Source organism: Cupressus sempervirens, chromosome 6 (genome assembly GCF_028749045.1).
Source record: "Cupressus sempervirens isolate cs-2001-9-10 chromosome 6, ASM2874904v1, whole genome shotgun sequence".
Taxonomy (NCBI): Eukaryota; Viridiplantae; Streptophyta; class Pinopsida; order Cupressales; family Cupressaceae; genus Cupressus; species Cupressus sempervirens.
This window is the reverse complement of record NC_143123.1, coordinates 675,216,633-675,240,257: the sequence shown is the minus strand read 5'-3', so window position 1 is coordinate 675,240,257 and position 23,625 is coordinate 675,216,633. Positions and strand designations below refer to the sequence as shown.

General features: G+C 35.5%; 1 protein-coding gene across 2 annotated transcripts in view; it reads right to left on the bottom strand.

The window, feature by feature from the left end:
* AMY3 (alpha-amylase-like 3) overlaps positions 1-23,625 on the bottom strand; it is a 165,476-nt gene that overhangs the window by 101,881 nt on the left and 39,970 nt on the right. For both annotated transcript variants that reach the window (XM_089789321.1, XM_089789322.1), the window contains exons 8-9: positions 23,422-23,611; positions 23,183-23,289 (exon numbers count right to left, since the gene is read on the bottom strand). In XM_089789321.1, coding sequence (XP_089645447.1) covers positions 23,183-23,289; positions 23,422-23,611 — 297 coding nt within the window. The remainder of the gene's footprint in view (positions 1-23,182; positions 23,290-23,421; positions 23,612-23,625) is intronic.

Genomic DNA, 23,625 nt, shown 5'->3' with positions numbered 1-23,625 from the left:
CATGAAGAAGCTGAGGAATAGAACCCTAACTCAGTATCTCATCCAATGGAAGAACTTACTAGTTGAGGAGGCCACTGGGAGGATGAGGAGTTCATTCAAAAGAACCCACACTTGGTTAGCAATAAGAACAATGCTTCTTTCAAGAGAGGGGGCTTGCTACACCCATAATATTGGTGTATAAAGGGTTATGAATAGTCAACTTGTGGCTATCTTAATCCTTAATTAAGTCATATTATCATTATTATATTAATATTTAGGTAAGTAGGTCGGCCTAGATATTATGTAGGGTTGTGTCTATTCAACCTAAGTATTAATTAGGTATATGTAGGAGGTTGTGAGTCTTATTTCAACATCATATTGTGAAGTGTGTTCTCATTGGAGATATTTGGAGGTTGCCCCCTCGAAGTGGCCTATTACTCTCAGTTATTATCAAGTATTTATATAATATTTCATATTATTTCTTCTATTGTACAAGTTATTTCATTGTACGCAAGATGGAGTAAGAGTAGATTGTGGTTATCACTCTTTGGAGTTTACCAAAGTCCTATGAGAATTTTATCAAGACTCTCAACATCACGTCTTCTAGACTAGTTTGCAATGTAATTTCATTTACTTCTAATTAGTTTGGGGTAGTTGCCAATGGTTGGAACTCTTAACCAATTGCTTGGCACTATATATATGATTATGTTCTCTCAGAATATAGCATTGTGTGCTTCTAGATTGAAAACATTCAATTCGGAAATAGAGATAACATCTTTCTGCCATGTTCTCGTGGTTATTACTTTTATTTGGTATTATTGTATGGTATGTTTTGGTACAATGTTTACTCTGGCATTATATGTATGATTATGTTCTCTCAGAATATAGCATTGTCTAGATTAAAAAAATTCCATTTGGAAATAGAGATAACATCTTCCTGTCATGTTCTCGTGATTTTTACTTCCATTTAGCATCGTTGTGTGTTATGTTTTGGTACATTGTTTACAATACATAATCAAGTTAGTCCCCTTCGCGAGTTAACCTTTTTCCATTGTTGTTGTACAAAGCCTAGAGATCTAAACAGTAGAGGAGAATGGATACATGTAGTATGGTGGTGTAATGTGTCGACCCTACAAAACCGAAAGTCTCATAATCTGAAGAAGAAGAAAAAGTAGAAGAGTTGACACAAGACCTTGTGTACTTGTGAATAGTATCTCTCATCTTGTACGTTCGAAGGGAAGCCTTCCACAAAGAGGTCCTTGAAAGGGACACTTGAGAAGGGTTATGAGTGAAAAATGATGTCAAGTGCCTCCTAATAAGGTTGCTAGGATTGCTCACACATAATAACTCTGCGAACTTTGGAAAGGCAAAGACCAAGAACAACACTAACATTAAATACAATGGTATGAGAAAAGAACCAAAGGGAGATGGAAGAGTGTGACACAAGCAAATGTCATGGATTTGGTAATAAATGACCCTTTTGCTACACAAAGGCAGAAGAATATATGATCTTTGGGAAGGCAAAGACTAAGAACAACACTAACAAAAAATTCTACAATAGTATGAGAAAAGGAACTGGAGGAAGGTGGAAGAGTGCGACGCAAGTGTCGTAGGTTTGCTAATAAATGACCCTTTTGCTAAACTAAGCAAAAGAAGCACCTACCACTCCTTGCCAAAGTAGAAGAGGATCTTGCTGACCAAGAAAATAATTTGTTTCTACAAGCAGTGTCGTATAACAAAGAGCGAAAAATCAACTCCACTGATAGTAGACTATTAGTGCACTTCACATGCGATGAAGATAACGAAGAAAGGAACCTTGAGAGCTACGTTGGCCAAATATTTGAGAATGATCTACACCACATTGAGAACCTGTTCATAGAAAAACCAAGAATAGGTGGCTCGCATTGAAGACGTTAGGGAGGAGGGAGTTTAGGAACGAGGAAGGTAACCAAGGTACAAGGGACACTAATGGTGGATGGGTAGAGGGCTCACACTTGATAGAGAGTACGTAAGGAGCACCAAAACAAGGGTGAGAGCGAAGTAGTCCACTTAGGTTCTTAGTACACAATACAAATCATTTCCAAATAATAGTGACACCCCCTCCCCACACCCAAACAAGTTCTAGTCTAGATTGGCAAGAACTCCCTAAGTTCACAAGAAATGGTTCAAAGGATCCAGTGTGACACTATAATAAATGTGAAGCCAAATGGTTCACAAGTAGTTAAATAGATAAGGCTTGTTGGCTAAGGTCATTTCTTGACAAATTACAACGAATTTAAACTCCTATGGGATGAAAAGCAAATTATTAACATGAATGTTGATGGTATTACTTTGGGGCAGTATCCTAAGCATTGGAGAGATTGTTTACGATCGACATGTTGCATTCATGACTGTGTTTGTCATTGATGTCAACATGGTATGGTTTTTGTGAAGATTGTCAGAGTAGCAGACAGAGAACGAGGTTGTACGGACAGAGTATTAATGATAAGGTGAAGCACAGTTAAGGACGTGTTCTACACTATGTCCTAATGACGTGGTTAAGTGTGCATCAAGAAAGTTGAAGTGATTGATTTACAAAGAACAATTTATTGACAAAGTACCTGAGAAGCAGTTTCTGATGTCTGGATTGTATCTCCTAACAGAGATAGAATCATGATATGCAAGGTTAGATAGTGATGTAGATAGCCTGATGATGACATCAGCGAGCGTGCAAGTTCTGAGATCACATGTGAGAAATTGTAAAGACACTAAGTCAACAATGTTGTGTAATTGTAAAATAATTAATTTTTTTAAAGAGGCCCTATTATAACTAATTGGGAAAGCCTCAAGGCCGACTCAAGGAATTGTTTTGACGACAAGGTATAAAGGAAGGTTATTTTCCTTTTGGTAAAGTGTGAATGTGATAAGTATGAAGTGTGAAGTGTGTGAACAAGAGCAATTGGCAAATGCGAGTAAGCGATCCAAGGGATTATTGGATGTGAAGTTGGTGATCTAGTATCGAGATCAGAAGAAGAGAGGTCTAGTTGACAGGACAAAGGAAGAGGAAGTGCAAGTATAGTTCATTTCTATTATTTTGCAAGGAATAATACGGAGATCAGTTGGACAGTGAGTTCAGTGATCTTACCCCTGAAGTTGTTTGGCCAATGGGTCCATATGCCTTCTACAACTCCTAATAGGTTAGCACAACTCCTAACATTGTTGGAATCTCCTAATAGGAATTCAAAGTCTCCTAACAAGGACTGATATATACTGAATGTATTTATTGACTCCTAACAAGGTCCATCCTCTAAGAAGTAACATTTATATTAGTACATTATTTTGCGGGTACCATCCCCACCGGGCTTTTCCCTCTGATCAAGGGTTTCCCTAGTTAATTTATCTGGTGTGATTGTGTATGAGTATCTTGTTATGGTTGCTGATTATATTGTTCACATGCTTAAAGGTCAATAAGGTTGATAATTGTTATAATAGTTGTACAATTGATTCACCCGCCCCCCCTCTCAGTTATATTGGTGGACTTTACTTTCTAACAGTTGTTGATCTATATTTGACAGGATGGTGATGTATATTTGACCATCGCAAGGTATATCAGGAATACATCCATGGTTAACACTCAAAGCATCGGATGTCAAACTATTATCAACAAAAAATGTTATAGTGAAAATGACTGGCAACGATATAATTTACCCACTTTGAACAAAGGGATTTGCTCATACATAGAGGCAGCAATATAGATGATATATGGTGAAGGAAAACTATGAGAGATTTACGACAACGATGGAAAGAATAAAACTGTAATAAACAGTACTAAGTTATATGCCATTAGTAATAGAGACAAAATGGCAAGAAGATTAAATATGTTTTGTTAAAATCAAAATAAACACATTATTATAATTCTAAATAATAATAGATAGTTATGGAAATTATCTATGAAGAGCCATAGGATATCAAGGAAGAGACAAGATATTTGACTTTGGAAAGTCATGTCTGTTTATATGATAAAACATAAATAAGGAATATATTATTTTAGAAAAAGTGTGAGGGAAATAGAGCATATATGAGGAAACATGCAGAGCTGTGAAAAAAATAATATATTCAGATTGATGTGTGTGTGTGTGTGTGTGTGTGTGTGTGTGTGTGTGTGTGTGTGAAAGTAATAAAAGAAATGTTAGTAAGAAAGATTGTTGCTTTAATAAAAAGGGTATAAAGGAAGATATTTTCAGATATAGTTGTGGAGAACTTTGTAATTAAACTAAAAGACTATTATAGACTTGCGAAGTTTATAAGAAGAACATGTATTCAGATTGGTGAAAGAAATATAAGAGATTTCATGAGGAGATTTATAAAGTATCCATCATTAGTTGAGTATACAACATCGCCAAGGTGGAAAAGAAGTTTGTGCACAATGAGTTGGTGCTCACAACGACAGTAGTCAGGGTTGGTGCTTCCAGTAGGTCAGAGCCTACAAAGTGTGGGAGTTGGAGCTTCTAGTAAGTCGGTGCTCATAAACAAAGGGGTTGGAGCCTATAGTAGGTCGTAGCCTACAAAAATTGTAAAAGATAAAGTTTATATAAAAAGCATTTATTTGCCATGGTTTTCTCCTACATTGGGTTTCCATGTAAATATTGTGTTATTGTGTTCATAGGCATAATTGTTCATTTCAACATTTGAAGTTGATTGTTTGGATAAAAGTTTTAAATTGGCAAATTTGTTATTATACTGATTAACCCCCCTTGTCAGTATAATTGTGTGCTCTTCAATCTCTATAGTAATAATAATAACAATAAAGGCACATGGAGCATAATCCAATATGTTGCAAAAGGAAGACCAAGGATCCAAAGTTAAAAGTGCAATAAATGGGGTCATTTCACGTGCAAATAATAAAGCAGTCAAAATAATTATGGCTTGCTATGTAAGTGCTGAGAACCTAAGAACCATGAAGACAAACAGCCAAAAGTTGAAAGGGGTAAATATGCTGGCCATGGAGGAGCCAAATGAAGAAAGCAACATACCCAGATCCCCATTTAGAGATAGGCTTTAGGAAGCCATAGCCGACATGGAACATGCAACGAAAGATGAAAGAATAGCCTCAAATGAAACCTTTGATACTCCACTCTGTTTGGAGTCTAAAAAAAATGTAGTAAGACAAGTGTTGCAAGCAACAATCCTTGTCAAGATTAAAAGATCTTCAACAAATCATGCCACAACTAAAAATGGAGACCGCAAATATAGTCAATGACACAACCAGCCATGAGCAATGCTAACCAAAAAAGAAGTTGACCACATTGAGGGGGCATGGCCTGTGACCCAATGTTGTCGGCAGTAACCACTGGAAGAAAGCCAACTGTCGTCAAGATGGAAATCAAGGGAAGAATATTAACAAACACCATTGTTTATGGAAGCCTGGGAGTGAATGTGTGTTGGATAAAACTTGGAAGTGCCTAGTAAAGCACTACCAACCATGGTTGCTAATCTTATCCAACTGCCTCGCACTACATTTCTAATATGTTTTCTCAAGCAATAGCATTTTCTAGATTTAAAACATTGCATTTGAAAATAAAGATAACACCTTTCTTCCATGTTCTAGTGATTATTACTTCTATTTGGGATTGTTGTGTTGTTCTTCATTTTGTCACCACAATATAGAGGCAACATTACAAAACTTCTCCGATTGGGTTTCACATTTCTCTAAGATAATTCACTATTTGATTGGCTGAGGTTGATCAATCAATCATTCCCAATTCATATAATGAATCCTTTTATTGAAGGCTCTAGTCAAGTCTTTACACTTTTTTCAATTTGTTAGCCTGTACTTGATTTTTGAGATCTTCAACGTCCCTTTTGTGTTTTTGAGTATTTGTTTAGAGTGTTTTACTCATTTTGTTTCCTTCAATCTCTTGTTTTCGATCATACCTTCAATTCGAGATATCTTGGGGCTTAAAGAGAGTTGTTAGTCAAAAGATATTAAAGATTAAGAGCTCAAAAAGTGGGGTTATCAAGTTCAACTGCATATTTAAAATATTGGCCTTATATTCTAATGTTGAGTTGCAGTTTTTGAAAATATAACTTAAAATGACTATGCAATGTTTTTAAATTACTTTATCACTTATGTGATTAAAGTATTTATAGTGCACTTTATGTTATAATTTGATGTTGAGTTGCTTTTTGATTTATCATTTGCGTAACTTTATCAGTTAATAGTCTAATTTGATGTTGAGATTTACCTTAATATTTTAACTTAGAACATTTAAGTGAAATCTCACTTTCCGAACATATTTATACATAATATTTCAAAAATTGTTAGTGTAAATATGTATTTGACCCCTTTAAGTGAGATTCATTTAAGTGAATCAATTAGACATGAACTAATTAGAAAACTTAAGCAATGCAACTCCATTACATGTTATTTTTGAAATAAAATACATGTAATGTATCCACTAGAACCTGATTTTCCTCTTTGAATGTTAATGCATTACATGTAATGGCATCTTGTAACCATGATTTGCCGAAAGATTTCAAATACATGCAAATGCAAGTCATGAAAATATGCAATGACCCTTTTTAAGCCCCACTTGGCGCGAGCGTCCAAATTCATTCAAGTGCGTTGCATATTCAAAACATGTAATTACATCCTTTAACCCCAATTTTGCAAAGAGTTGAAATTTTGGTCAAACACATGCATTTCATTACATGTAAAAGCTCTTTTCAAACCCAATTTGAGCCTTGCATGCTAAAACGTTACATGTAATAGCATGTAAAGAACTCAATTTTGGTCTCCAAGTGAAATACATGCATTTTCCATACACATTTTAAATATGTGTTTGTATTTGGAAAACCCAATTTTTCTCTTCCAAGGCAAAAACGTCCAACGCAATAAGAATTTCTAAACCTGATATTGGGCTTTGAGAAGAGGCATTCGATGCAATTGAGCTTTTTAAACCCGATTTTACCTAAAAACGTTGGAAGAAAGGGAACTTTCAAAACATTTGCATCACATACATGCATATGTAATGCATATTAGAGAACTTGATTTGCTTTGAGGAGACATTTTCAAACATGGAAATCACTCCAACAAGTGCAATCTGCACTTAGGGTGACATTTTCAACAACATTGGCCACATCTTGCACAAGCATTTGCATCTTATAAACCCGATTTGAAGCTAAGGTTTGAGTCTTTCAAAGGCTTCTAGTCATTGCATGCAAATACACTTGTATAACCTGAATTTGGAGAGAGCAAGTTCATTCCAACTTCTTCTTCCAAATTGTGCTCTTTGCTCTCCAAGAAAGTGCAAGAATCTCGGATTGTCTGCATTTCTTCATCACATTGCTACTTTTTTGCATTCTTTGACTCTTTATCATCCATTTGTTCAAATGCAACCCTAGTTTTTTGCTTTGAGTTATTTAATAAGTTTTAAACTTTCATTCTTTGCAAATGCAAAAAGTCTCTCATTGCAAAAATGAAATTGCATGCAAAGTGAAGTTTCAAAGTTTTTCAAGTTTGAGTCAAAGCAAGAGGTATGTTTTTCTTTTTCTTTTTCTAAGTTTTTGTAAATATTTTATTGCTTATTTTAATTTGTTTTTGGAGAAAAGTTGGAGATCTTCCCTCAAGAATGCAAGTACATTTCCATGCTTTCACCTTCCATTTTCATCCATCATCCAAATACATCCAAACTCCATATTCCTAAACATGTAATCTGAATGCCAAAACCCGATTACATATTTTCATCAGGTAAAATGATGAGTTCTACCACATGTAAAACCCAATTTTGGTCAAACTCATATTTTTTAACATAGAAATTCCCATCCTACACGCATTCATATGCTTCCCATCATCCAAATACATCCAAACTCCATATTCCTAAACATGTTATCTCAATGCCAAAACCCGATTACATATTTTCATCAAGTAAAATGATGAGTTCTACCACATGTAAAACCCAATTTTGGTCAAACTCACATTTTTTAACATAGAAATTCCCATCCTACACGCATTCATATGCTTCCCACTTACATTCTAAGCCATTCTAAGCGTAAGCCCCATTTTGCCTACATGTAATCCACCATCCAAACCACGATTTTGGTCATTTTTACCCAAAATACAAGTTGTTCCATTCATTTCCAACCTTCAAAAGCATTCAATAACTATCTAATCCATACTTCGAACACTTAACCCTCCATGGATCTGCAATTATTGTCGAAATCTTGAAGCTTTCATGAATCCAATCCTATCAAAATATGTTTTCATTATTTGGAATCTTTATGTTGCAGCAAACTCTTCAAGAAAAGATATGTTAGAATTTCTTTGAAGAATTTAGACATCCTGTCAGCAAGAAATGCTCTAAATCAAAACAAGCAATATTCATTTGGTGTCCACTTTCCCAGTGGTGTCTCTAGAACCTGAGTTCGTGTGGGAATGCACCAAAACACTTTAGAGAGAGAGAAAGAGAGAGAAATCAATTGAAGATATTGATGGGAAAGTTGTTCCAAGTTTACATCTGGACATTATTGAGAAGGTTTTCAAAGTGTCAAATACTCTAGAATGTGTGAATCTGACAAAGAAGAATTCACAACTGTGGAATGAGGAAAAGATTGATTACATGAAGTTTTCAAATGAAAACAGACAATTCATCAAAGAGAATGTAGTGACATGGAAAAAAAGAACTCCCAATTCAGTGACCATCCATTGCATCATCAAGCATAGAACCTTTGATGATAATCTACACGATTGATTTAGCAACTTCAACATTTTCTTCATTTTCAGCTTTGTAGTTTTGGAAGATAGATTGCAGGTAATCCGATTACACAACCTTCAACCATGTAATCTAATAAATCTTCTTTCTTAGTTTGACTTAGTCAAGGTGCTTAAGTTCCTCTCACCTTTTTCTCCACTTTTCTCTCTCTTTTGCCTCTATAAAGGAGTGCCCCTTATTGTAAAAATCATATTTTATTTATGCAAGAAAGCTCTGCCAAAATTGTGCAGGCATAACTTTGATTGTGTAGTGCAAATTTAGAAGAAAAATGAATAAAAAGAAGCATTTGGATTTGAAGCTTTGACTAGAAACAATTGTGATAGAACAAATTGGAAGTTGTGATTGTGATTTGTTTATGTTATCTTTAATTTGTAATGTCCCCATTTTTTTCAGGGTTCTTCAATTGACTTGGTTAGTTCACCGTCGCAACCCTCGTGAGTTTACAATGGGCTTTGAGTGTCTTAGTTGTGGGGTTATAGACTTTCCAACAACCTATGGTGTGTTTTGGCTCTGTTTGAGGGACTTACTATTTATAGTAAGTTAATGTTCCAATGAGCTCAGTTAAGTTAGAGGAGTTGAGTGATGCTCTCAATTTTTATTTCAAGTTTTTGGTTTGGGCTTCAAGAATCTTGTAGAGAGCATCTATTTATAGTAAGTCACCCCACCAAGTTCATTCATCGTCTTTCTTCGTCAGGATCACTTTGATGTTGTCAAATTTCGATTTTGATGCTTCTTTAGTTGTTTTTGCAAGACGGGTGAATTATTATTATTCCTCTAAATATGTTGGGGTTGCTATTTTTGTTGGTGTTATATGTTGGTCACCTCAGTATCATAGCTTGTTGGAACCGAGTTGAAAAGTTTTAAATCGTAGGCACAAGAAACAATGGCCTTGTGTGTCAAAATATTATGTTATGGTGGAAAAGGTCATTTTTGGGAGCCAAACACAATTAATAAATTATATTATAATGGTGATTTATCATATTTTAATGTTGTGTTGAGGAAGCTTCTTAAGTGGAGTTTATTTGGAAAATTTGTGCCATTTGGAGATTATAAATATGAGCCCATTTGATGAGAAAAGTATTTGATCATTTGATTATCTTATTTTGCTTTGTCATCTTTGTGACGTTTCATGAGGTTTTCATTTTTTTTGCCCTTGCTGAAGTATAAGGGTTTGGGATCTATAGCTGAAGTATTGTAGATTCAATTCTAAGAATTGTTTAATTTGAATTGTAGAGTCTCTTCCCTTACTTTTATATTCTGTGTTTGGGGTTGGAGAATTTCAAATTATTTTTTTATTTTTGGCGAAACTTTTATATTAATAAAAACTGGTTAAAAAAGAGCTCCCGAAAAAAAAACTCCATTCATTACCCATCAAAGTACAAAATACAGATAAGTGCTAACTACTTCAAAATCTACAGAGCTACCCAGATGTTGCACAATTTGAATTTTGTGCTGTCTCCAAAATAAGATCTTTACAGAGCTTTCCCAAACCCAATTACAAAGGGGTTCCATACATATGGTGACCATTCAAATACATAAAAATTCCCATCCTAACAGTTCACATTATACTCATAATATGAACAAGAAGTGCTATACAAAAATACATGAAAGAGCCCAAGCACAAATGAGATTGACAGGTACAACTCCAAAAATGTTCTGACAAAGCAGGCATGATGGCTTGAAAGGAAAACATTCGAAATGAAGAAGTGAATCAGCACCACAAAGACAAAATCTGGATTGTTGAGTGCCATAAAAAAAGAGGAACTCAATGAAGGCTTTTGCCCAAGAATGATCACCAAGAAAATGCCCTGTCAAAACCAAACACTGGAAATCATATTAAGCTTAAAAGATTTATTGAAAAAATGAGAATCCAAATGATATTGCGCAAGTGATATTTTGATATGTGCATACTGACAAAAAACAACCCTCAATATCCATATTATCTAATGATCTCATAATACAGGCTGAGTGATAATCAGAAAAAGACCCCAGCCAAAATAGAAATGAGAACCAATAATTAATAAATGGACATGGAAAAGTTAGAATAACCATAATATGGTAAGTTAAAAGCATGCACACAAAAAGAGAAAGGCTCAGGCAGCAAGTAGAGGTCGAAAAAATTAAAATCTGGAAGGGGAATTTAATTTTTCATAATAAATGACGCTAACAACTTTGGGAAAAGCAATTGGATCAATAGGAGATGAAAAGTGTCAATAGAAATATTATCAGCCCCCAAATTTGCAAGAATCTGCTAATAAGAGAATTTGAAATTATATATCTGCCAGGCATTGATATTACACTGCTCTAGCTTAACGATTACTTCTGGGATTTTGGAGGTTGTCGTCACTGATTCTGGGCAGCATTTGGGGTGTATATGAAACTCTGAAATTGATTGGCAGACCTGCCGTTACAAGTTAGGGATCAGTGTTTCAGTTTTTGGGGCCTGCGATTAAGATTATAGGGCCTGCATTCCAGTTTGAAGGTGCTGGAGTGATTTGGTGGAGACTGCTGTAGCTGCACACGGAGCTGGGAAGATTCAGCTGGGCAGATTTTTGCATTTTTGGTTTTACAATCTCAACACAATACCAGGTGTCATGTTTGATTGCTGTAGCATATCATTCCAGGGCTTCTGTGGTGAAGCTGAATGTTTATTGTGCATACCATTTCCAAGTTCTATGTTCTTTTTATTTTAATAAATGAAATGTAATTTGTAATTGCTTATGAGCAAACAGTGAACGATAGAAGAAATTGTTTTGTTGAGCAAAGGGATTGAAAGTAATTGTAAATGATTGCTAGCTGAAAATAAATAAATTGTTGATTAGAATAGACTAGAGCAATTTACTTATATATTCAGTAGCACTAGCTAATATGGTAAAATGCTAAGTGTAAAACCATTGAATTGTGAAAGAAAATGATGTCTAATTGAAACTTAAGGGGCTTTCTAATGAATGGTTCATAAGGCACAACACTTTGTGAAGGTTTTGCAAATGGGGTTGCAAGCTTTGTATTTAACCATGGAGGAAACTCCGTAGTTAAGCGCGCTCGGGCTGGAGTAGTACTGGGATGGGTGACCTCCCACGAAGTCTTGGTGCTTCACCCCTGTGAGCATCACCTAGATCCAATGAGTGCTAAGTGTTCCATTTATTCTCATGAGAGATGGATTCATGTTGAATCACTACTCATGAAAGATGGGTCAATGAGTTTGACGCAAAAATCACACAGTTAAATCCTGATAGCAATATCACAATTTGAATTGCTGTGGAAATTATCTCATACTTATCAATTGATGAGCTTAAGGGGCTTTCTAATGAATGGTGAACAAGGCACAACACTTGGTGAAGGTTTTGCAAATGGGGTTGCAAGCTTTGGGTTTAACCATGGAGGAAACTCCGTAGTTAAGCGCGCTCAGGCTGGAGTAGTATTGGGATGGGTGACCTCCCGGGAAGTCTTGGTGCTTCCCCCCTGTGAGCATCACCTAAATCCAATGAGTGCTAAGTGTTCCATTTATTCTCATGAGAGATGGATTCATGTTGAATCACTACTCATGAAATATGGGTCAATAAGTTTGACACAAAAATCACACAGTTAAATCCTGATAGCAATATCACAAAGGTATCATTGTGTCCAACTGTTAGATAGTAGTGTAGTTTAGAGATTAAATCTTGCCCATTACTCCCTCCACGAGTAAGTGGCTTCTTTCTTGAAATAAGAGGAAAGAATATCGGTAACACTACTTTACAATATCTCTTTAACTTCTTGCTTACCTTGAGTTGATCCTACGAACCGTAAGAAGGGGAAGCCTTCCCTCCAAAATAGGAGAGACTATGTCTCGCTGGTTACCCTATCTTGCGACCTAATTTTGCATAAATTATCAGTTGCAAAATATCCACCCAACATGTTGTATGGAATGTTTTTGTACATTGTTTACATAATCAAGTTAGTTACCTTGTGGGATAAAAAACATGCAAGCAATGATTTTCTCACAGCATGATCACCTTAAATATGAAAAATAACGAAACAATAGTCATTAGGGTTACTAAAAACATTAAAGAAATTAAACCCTAGCCCTAGAAAATAATCATTTATAAATTCTTGATCATCTTAGAGTTTGTAAAGATGTGATTTAGTGTAAGGTAAGGATTAAATCTTAGTGCATACTAAAATGTTAAATATTCCTAAAACCATAAGTACAAAATTAGGGCTTAGAGCTGGAGTTGATATATCCTAAATTTTTTAAGTAGTTGTGTCCTAACCATAACATAAACCTTTAAAATATTACAAGTTAGGGTTCAGAAAAATACATACTAAATCCTTTTTGAAATCCTTAAATCTAACCCTAAATCAATGGTATCAGATATCTACAATCCATTGAAATATTGTGATTCTTTTCTAGAAAGATTGGGTAGATTCTTTTATGGGAAACTAACCCTAAACTCTAAAAAATTAGGAGTCAGAGTTGAGATTGGTAAATATTTTTTAAAAAAACTTAAACTAAACTAAAAGAAAAAGTTATTTAGAGTTGGTCAATTTAAATTTGAAAAAAGCTGCCCCTATCATTTAATAATTTGGGGGTACAGTTCGCATTAAACTTTATGGTTATCTTTTAAGTTTAGTCTTAGGGTTTAGCTTTTACATGATTAAATTTAGTATAGTGTGATTCAAATCTGACATCAAGTAATGCTACTTCATCAAACTTTAAGTTTGCTCTACAAAATCAAAAACTACGGACATAAAAATCAGACAATTAAAAAATATCAATTTTATAAGGCAAACTTGGGCATGCAAAATGTTCATGAATATATCACAATTTTTTGTAAATCACAATTTCTGATAGAATTACTAATAGTTGGTTTTTTTTTTTTTTAGACTCGGATTTTGTACCCAAAATAACAAGAAAAATACCAATCCAATTCAAATCAGATCACCAGCTAGTTTGAGTGCCAAGCATTAGCAATTTATTGTAAGTTTTAGGACATTTTTGCTACGATGATGATAAGTTAACAACCACTAAAATTTATACTGTGTTTTGTAGTTGTTTTCTAAATCTTGTTGAGTCAATGGCTGGCGCTCTAAGTGTTTTTGAATTGGCTGGCTCTTTGTTAGGCGGGAAATTGGAAGGGGGGAATCTTGCGGGAGGTACTGATCCTGGTGGGACAGAAGATTGAAATGAGGAAAATCTGGCAAATTCTGCAAGAATTACGGATGCTGGTACCACTAGTTGTGGGGTTCGGGACCTTTCTTTGGATTCTTTTACTGCAAATCACGTGCCTGGTCAGGTACTCGAGAATGAAAAGAATCCTTTGGAGAATGTGGAGGTCAATAACGAGATGAAAGCAGAAAGCTCACGGAAAGGGTTAGGCGATCAAAGGACATGGTCCGGTTACATCGAAATCTTGCTGGGAGAAAGGTGAGTTTCAAATATTTATTCCGGACCCAATGGCTGATTTCTCTGTATCTTCTATGGAATTTACTCTTGTGGGAAAATTCATGGGGGCTAGACCAGATATAGAAACTTTGAAAAATATGATTAAACGAAAATGGGTTATCCGTGGTCAAGTTGATATAGCTCTTATGTTGAATGGATTCCTTTCATTTGTTTTTAACTGCAAAGAAGATATGAATATGGTTCTTTGTGGAGGTCCATGGTCGTTTGGCAAAAATACTCACTATTAAAAAATGGGAGCCAAATATGGATTTATCTGATGCCTTCTTCTTAACTACTCCGATCTAGGTTAGACTTCCTGGCCTTCCTTTGGAATTTTGGCATGAAGATATTTTTAAGGGAATAGTTGGTTCCTTTGGGGAACTAATTGCAGTGGATCATGCAACGGCTTCGAAATCTAAACTTCTAAGTGCAAGATTATATGTGAAAGTGGCAAACTTGAATCACCTCCCTGAAAAAGTGGAACTAATTTCAAAACTTGGGAAAAGAATACAAGAAATTATATATGAAGATCTCCCAAATACATGTTTTGCCTATAAAAAACAGGGTCATAGGGTGAAAAATTGTCCTAACAAAGGCAAGAACAATCCTAAGACAGATAAGGAAGATAAATTTGAATCCAGAACTTCAGGAAACTGGTATAATGCCAAATTCTGCCTTGAAGGAAATCTTGAGTAGTGAAAATCAAGAGGTTGGGGTGGTGTTAGACTCTACCTCACTTGAGTGAAATATAGAGAATATGGTGGATATGACGAAGCAATTAGTTATTTATCAGAAGAATGATAGAAACTGGGAAGATCTAGTTGAGATGGAGGAATTAGAGGAGGGTGAAATTTTGTTGGATAGAAGTAAATCGATGGTGTTGGAAGAATCCCAGAATATCTAGAATATTGAAAACCAGAATGTTATTCCTAAGCCTCTTGAGACACCCTGGTGCAAAGAAATTGTTCCCTTTAGGAATGATTTTGAATTTGAGGATTTGGAAGATAAGGATTTGGAAGATAAACCGAGTCAAAGGAAAAAGATGGAAAAGAAAATTAATACAATTCCTAAAGGAGTAGAGACTCGTAATAGTAAATTGGAGCAGCAAGTCAAGTTGAAACCAAATGTTGGAACTCCAGAGAAACCTAGAAGGAAATCTTCTAGGAAAACTAGAGAAATAGAAAGTTTGCAAAATATTGCTGATGGAAGACAGGCAACTATTCTGGATTTTACCCCTAAAAAACAAACATGAAAATAATTACTTGGAATATTAGGGGATTGAATAGTAGTCATAAATTTGATGTTGTTAGGAATTTTGTTAGGGAGCATAAGCCGGATTTTCTTTTGCTACAAGAAACAAAGATGGAGAAGGAGAGAGCTGAACAAATTAAGTCTTTTAAAGATTATTGTTTAAAATCAAGTAGTTCAGAAGGAGCTTTAGGGGGAACTCTGATGTTATGGAAGAAATCCCACTACTCAGGAACTGTTTTAAATGCAAGTAAACATTTCATGGTGGCTAAATTACTAGCATTGACCAGAATAATGTATGGTATATTGTTAATATGTATGCTCCAAATATAAAGAACTCTAGGAAAAAGGTATGGGAAACTCTTTCTCATATAAAGAGTAAAGACTACTTTGGTAGATGGATCTTCATGGGGGAATTTTAATGTTCCTCTTTATGACCATGAGAAAAAGGGAGCTAATGTGAGCCAGCTGGATGGCAGACTAGATCTTATGAATTTCATTAATAAGGAGGGTTTAATGGACCTGGATCTTCAAGGAATTGAGTTTACCTGGAGTAATAAAAGGCCAGGTAATGATTGTATTCAGGCTCGATTGGATAGAGCTCTTATTTCTCCTGATTGGACTAAAGAGTTTGCATGTAAACTGGAGGCATTACAAAAAATTGGGTCGGATCATTTCCCTTTGATTTTTTCTACTGAAAAAGTTAGTATCAAAAAAAACTTTACTTTTAGGTTTGAAAAAATGTGGATGCGGCACCCACAGTTTGAGAGTAAATTCGCTGAACCTTGGAACATAGATGTTGAAGGAACTGCTCTTTTTAGAGTGGCTTCAAAATTAAGAAATGTTAAAAAGGAGGTTAAAATCTGGAATAAAAGATGTTTTGGTAATATTTTTGAGAGTAAAGAAAGTATTAAGGAAGAGCTACAAAATATTCAGGGCAAGGTACAGAAGGAAGGTTACACTCTTGACCTTGTTAGAGAAGAGAATGAAAAATTGGTAGAGTATCATGACATTGTTACTAAAGAGGAAATTTATTGGAGGCAAAGATCCAGATCGATCTGGATGAATGAAGGAGATAAGAATACTAGGTTTTTTCATCTTTCTACTTTGAAGCATACAGCTAAAACTCGTATCTCATATCTTAAGAAGGGTAATTTGAAGATTACTGAGGAAATGGATATTTTGAAAGAGATGGTCTCTTTTTTTTCTTCTTTGATGACATCTAACTCCAACATTGAGTCTACTCATCAAGCTGAACTTTTAAAGGTGATTCCTTCTCTAATTACTGAGGAACAAAATAAGTTGTTAGGCGTCATTCCTAAGGAAGAAGAAACTTTAAAAGTTGTCTACTCCTTAGGAGGGGATAAGTCTCCAGGACCAGATGGTTTTCCCATGTTCTTTTTCCAGAAGGCATGGAAACTGGTTAGAAGAAATGTATGTGATGCTGTTAAAGAATTCTTTGGGGCTGTAAGAATGCTAAAGGAGATCAATTCTACCTTCCTATGCCTTATTCCTAAAAAGATTGGGACTGATTCTCCAGACCAATTTAGGCCTATTAGTCTATGTAATTCTTTTTACAAGATTATCTCAAAAGTCCTCACATCCAGGTTGCTTTTGGTGCTTCCGTCTCTTATTGTTGTTCAACAAAATGGTTTTGTCCCAAGTAGGCAAATTCTAAACTCTATTATTGCTGCTCATGAGAATATTCATTCTTTATTTTGCTCTAACAATCAAGGTTTTATTATGAAAGTTGATGTTGCGAAAGCCTATGACAAAGTTGAATGGGCTTTTCTTGTTAAGATTTTATTGGCTTTTGGCTTTAATCATAAGATTGTGAGGGCTATTTCTCAGTTGATCTCTACTACTTCTATTGTTGTTCTGGTGAATGGGTGCTCTACTAAATTCTTTAGTCCCTCTAGGGGTTTGAGACAGTGAGACCCTTTATCCCCTATTCTATTTACTATTATGGCCGATTGTTTGGGGAGATATATTGGGAAACTGGTTTTGCAAAGGGATATTAAAGGTTTGCAGCCTTCTTCTCAGCCTCTTACTTGTTCTCATGGTCAATTTGTTGATGACACTATTTTCATGGGCAAAGCTGAAGTCAAGGAAGCCAGAAATCTCAAGAAAGCCCTTAGTTTGTTCTCTTCTGCTTTAGATCAGTTGATAAACTGGAATAAGAGCTCTTTGTTTTTTATTAATACCCCTCCTCTAAGATAGAACAAAATTGCTAAAATTCTAGGGTGTTCAATAGGATCTTTTCCTTGTATTTACTTGGGTTTCCCTTTGGGACCTAAAGCTCTAGATTCTTTTTGGGAAGATCTCATTAAGAAGTTCAATAAGAAATTGGCGGGTTGGAAGGGTAACCTTTTGAGTCAAGCTAGTAAAATTACCCTCCTTAAAGCTTGTCTCTAAAGCATCCCCACTTGTGCTTTGAGTCTTTTTAGAATTCCAACAAAATTTGCAAATACTATTGATAAAATCCAAAGAAATTATCTCTGGTTTGGAACTGAGTAAAGGAAAAGAATGGCTTTGATAAGGGAATCAGGTCAATGCGAAGTATGAATAGAGCTCTTTTAGCCAAATAGAGATGGAGAGTTTATCATGATGATAAGGAATGGAGTACTATATGGAAACATAAGTATCTTTTTAATGCTCCTTCATTATCTGATTTTCTGTCATCTCCTGATGTTCTTTCCCCTTCTGCTATTTGGGGGGCTATGCAGGGAACTAAGAATACCTAAGTAAAGGATGTTCATGGAAAGTTGGAAATGGGCAAAAGGTCAAATTCTGGGAAGATATTTGGATAATGGATCATCCCTTGATTGAAGAATTTGAGGATAGGACCCATACTGACAAATGCAAACAATTGTATGCGACTCTTGTGGGACGTTACTGGCATAATAACAATTGGGTTAACCTTGTTGATGTTAACCAAGCTTTTCATAAAATCCAGATTATGTTGAATGCCTTTTCTTTGTATCCCCTTGAGGAGGATAAGATGATATGGAGTGTTGATGCTAGTGGCCATTTCAAAGTTTCCTCTGTTTTCAACTCTAAGGAGAAAGGTAACTGCCCTTTATGGACAAAAGCTTGGATAAAAGGTCTTATACCAAAAATAAATATCTTTTATTGGATCTTGCTTCAGAATAAAATTCTTACTCAAAACAATTTGCCAAAGAGAGGCATTAATGTAGTTAATAAGTGCAGTCTATGTAAAGAAGGTTATGAAGACGGAGATCACTTGTTTTTAAACTGTACTTACAGTCAACAAGTATGGAGCTCTATTTTTAACTTCTGGAATATTAATTAGGTTCATCAAAATAATATAGAACATTGTTTTAAGAGCTGGACCTACCCATCTAAGGATACTGATGATGATTTCCTATGGAAAATTACTCTTCCCCATCTTTGGTGGGGTATCTGGAAAGAAAGAAATAATAGAATCTTTAAAAATAAAGAAATGCCAAAGTGGGTGCTTGGCCAAAACATTGTCAGGGCTATAAAGGAAAATTTCAAGTTCCAGAGAAAGTGTAATAAAGATTTTCAAATTGACAATCCAATGTTTTCCAAAGGCTCTAATATGAAGAAAGAAGATCCAACAATGAATTCTAGATGGAAGGCTCCTCCTATGAGATGGATTAAAGAGAATTTCGATGGTGCAGCTAAGGGAAACCCAAGCAAAGCAGGTTGTGGATGAATTTTGAGAAATCACACAGGTAATATAATAGATGCAATTGCTATACCTATTGGTATTTCTAATAGTCATAAAGTTGAAGCTATTGCAGCTCTATATACGATGAGGTTAGCAGTGGAAACTAGTTTCTGGTACCTTTGGATGGAAGGAGATTACTTGAACATTGTGTATATGCTTAATGGTAAAACTTCGATCACTTGATCTATCGAAGCTAGTGTAATAAAAATTAAATCTTTAATGGATAAATTTGAGAAAGTCTTTATATCACATTCTTTCTGTGAAGGTAATGTTGCAACTGATTGGATCGCTAACCAGGCTGTCCAACGGGAGTGTAAGATGACATGGCATGATTACTTAAGCAAGAGTGTGGATTTGAAAGCTCTTAATAATTATGACAAAACTCACGCAACGAAGGGAAAGATTTGCTAAGATTAGCAATTTAATGATATATGGAAGTGGGGTTACGGAAGCCAGTGTTACTTTCCCTAGAAAGTACATAAATGTGATTATTATCCTGGCTTGGCACGTATGTGTTTTTATGAGCGCCTTAGTTGTTTTAATGAATACCTTGGCTTCGCTTAATACTTTATGTCTACCTGTCTACTCAACTTTGGCATTTCGCAGTGAAACGAAGTCTTCGAAAATGGGCAGGGAACCAAGAAAACAGCAACCTAAGAACTATAAAGCATGGAAGGCCAAAGCCTCTGTTTGGCAAATTCTATAGAAGTGTAATGTCACCACTTATCTGGAGCACCTTCATGGCTATAAACCACATGTCACAGAGGCATTCTTCAAAAATTGGATCGAGGATATTGTTTCTATGCACGGGGTGACGATGCATTTGTTTGAATATTTCATAGCCGAGGTGACGGGCTTGCCTAAGGGGGGCATAAAATTCAGTAAGGAAACAAGTATTTCAAATGCTGCGTTTAAGAAATTTCCGAAAATGGATGAGAAGGAAAAGAATCTAGAGAAAAATGGTGACTTTTATGAGCTGGGTCAAATTAAGGTTATCTAGCAAGACGTTCTCTCTTGCATCCATAAGTATTTTATTTTAGATGGTAGGGCTAAGTGTGTTCATAAATTTCACTTTGTGTTCCTGAATCATTTTCGGTATAAGGATAGGATCTCATTTCCTTTTTATCTGAGATTTTCTTTGCTCCAAAGTCTTCAAGCTCATAGGAAAAAAATGTCTCATCCAATTTTACATTAAGGGTTAATCCTACTAATTGAGAATTACTATAAGAACAAGGCTATTGTGTCTTCCCCTCCCTCTGAGAAAAAGAAGGGCTCTGTTAGCAAAACCTACTCTAGGAAGAGTAAGGATGAGGAAGGGGTTAGTGGGAGAAAGAGGAGTCTGAAACAAGAAACTCCTCAAAAAAATGTGGAGGAGATTACTGAGTCTGAGAATTTAGATAATAATAATGAAAAGAATATGGAGGAGGAGGAGAATACGAATGTGGGAGATTTCAGTTCAAACTTGGAGGTTTACCCTGGTAGTAAGGGTGAGGCTGGTAAGGATGAGGCTAATGAAAGCAATGATAAAAACACAGGATCGGATAATGCTAGAGAAGAGGAAATAAATCAAAGTGAGCATACTCAGGGAGTGAGGGATGAAAAAGAAGAAATGGAGAAGGAAAAGGAGGACCTCACTGGCAAGGATGTTGTGAATGTAGAGGAAGATACAAGGAAAGAGACGGATGAGTCTACTGGTAAGGAAGAAATGGGGAAGGAGAAAGATGAATCTACTGGTAAAGACACTATGCTTTCTTTCCTGCATACTGCTAAGCTTAAGGCTGATTCCTCTCTTCAAGCTGACTCTTGTATGTTTAATGAGTTAATGAATTTGAAAAGAAAAAAGTCGGAAAGATGTAGCAGGACCAGGAAGCTAACTATGAGAAGATCATTCAGATGGAAGTTCAAGTTGGTAATATACCGGATAAATTAAAGGAATATAAACACAAACTTCGTCTTTTGATCAAAGAGAGTGGCAATAAGATGGAGCAAGTTACTTCCAGCATTTGTGCAGCTATTGCAAGCTTAGGGAAGAGAAATAATGAAGAAATCATGTCTTCTGGTGGTCCAAGTAAAAGAACAAGACAAAGTTCAAGAAAGAAGGAGGCTGAGGTAACTGGGGGATCTGCTACTAATACCATCCAAAGCACTGCAGAGGTGGGCAAAGAGGTGGTGAAAATGATCAAAGAGCTGCAGTAGCAGCTAGTGGTGTCCCTGGTAACTGGTCTCTGTTCTGGTGGTGGCCCTGGTAACTGGTCTCTGGTCTAGGTTTTTTATCTGGTTTTTGTTCATTTTGTTTAAAAACTAGGTTCTAGGTCCTTGTAAAACCTGGTTTCGTTTTATGGTCTTATTTTGTGGTTTCAGGGCCCTGTAAAACCTGACTTGTAACTTTTAAACTGCAGGTTTCAAGTCCTTGTAAAACCTGATTGTGCTTTCTAGTTTATCTTTTACTTTTCTGTTAAGGATTTTGGGTACCCTTCAAAACCTGTTTTTCCTTTAATCTAAAACAACCACTAAAATTTGAAATACAAAAACAAAAAGGTTTCTTGTACTTCAAAACACTGCACTAGTTGATTGTCATTCACTGTATTTATTTTCATTTCTTTTTCTCATATGGTGTCAAATGCTTGCTTGTTACTCCTTAGTTTCATGACTGTTACTAAATGGCTAAATCAGCATAGCAGTAGATGCCAAGATCCATAAAAAAACTATTGAGCCATCTGACAGGAAAACTGTTCCATGTATGGCATGAATTTAAACTGACATGCATTTCTGTCCAGATAGGATCTAGTCATGGAGTCTCAAATTAAAATCCCCATTAACAGACCGAAGTTAATTTTCTGAATTTTTCAGAACCATCTTAGTCTGTCCTGGTCATTTTGGACTCACTGAGTCTGCATGCAGCAGAATCACAGAACTGAATTGGACTTTGATCTGCAATTCCTCCTACAAACTCACTGATCCTTAACACACTGAATTAAACTGACATGAAAACATTTGAAAAAAAATATCAACCTATTACATATTGGTGTAACATGTGATATGCTAGTCTTCTTAACTATCTTCAAAGATGGCATCATTATGACCGTTATAGTTTGTTTTTTTTATAACTATTAAGACTGTTATAGTTAATACTCTGAGGGTGTCATCTTCTTTCATGCCACCTTATTGATATTCAATGTAATCTACTTAAATGCTTCAGAAAAGTGAAAATACAACAGAGACTCAGATGATCAATGAAATGATATTTGCAGGAACATCAATCTAATTATATGATATCAATGCGATTAGAATGCTCTCAAGTAACAGATTTCCCAACCACTCAAGTGGTTAGTGACGTCCAATGCATATCTATTGTAGCTAATATATAAGGCAATGGGATTTTGGACGTGCATCTGTTGTTCACAAGGACAGACAGATAAGAGCTATACCATAAACATGAGTCACCACATCAATCATGGCCAACAAGCAGACACATGCAAGCAGTCTCTAAAGAAACACATTCACCATTGTACTCTCAAAATACACATATATTTTAAGCTATCATAAATTCTATGAAATCACTGAGAAGAGATAAATATGCTTAGCTTATGAATCCTCTCACAAATTACTCAATAAAACACCAATGACATAGGCATACAATTGGAGAATTGGAAGCATTTCCCAATCTTAACAAATGTAAAGCATAAAATAAATTCACGAGATGGCATAATAATGCCTGAATTAGGGGAAATTAATAAGGACAAGCTGTATCTAAGACAAAGTTCAACACCATAATGTAAAGAAAGCATAAATCCCAACTAAGCCTCCTTGCAATGCAATCAACTGAACCCCGACAGGACAAAATACAAATAAAACTCTCTTCCATTCATCTAAGCTCTAGGAGAAACCCATTTTTCTTTGGATTGACTTCAAGCCTTTTCTTTTAACTTTATTTTTCCCTTTCCTTCCATTGAGTGTGTTACTACATATAGCTTTAAATACAATTGCACTTAAGTTCTAATAAATCTATGACACAAGTACAAAACAGAAATTTGAGTAAGAGTTCCAAGAGGGCAAAATAGAAACCTTAACCAACGTAGCCAATCATTCAGGTCACGTCTCACAAACTCTTGTGAATGATCAATGTTTGGAGCTGCATGGAAAAAATCACCACTACTTTTGTTGCCCCCGCCCTGTATACATGATGTGTAATAACCAATCATAAAAATATTTATGGATGAAAATAATCAGAGATCAAATAATCAAACATGTTGGTTCTTTTGTACTTTAATTTTACTTCGCTTAAATAATCATGATCTTTATACCTGAAAATGTGGATCATCACAAACAACGGCTCGATCATCCCAGTTCAAACGTCCACCAAAAATATTCCATATCCCATTGTGATTTTGGTAATGAGCACAACGATGATTCAAGACAACATCTCCCAGAACTTTTACTCCAGCTTCATGGAAAAAGCTAACAACGTTTTTCAATTCATCCATGCTTCCATATCTGAAATTAACAGT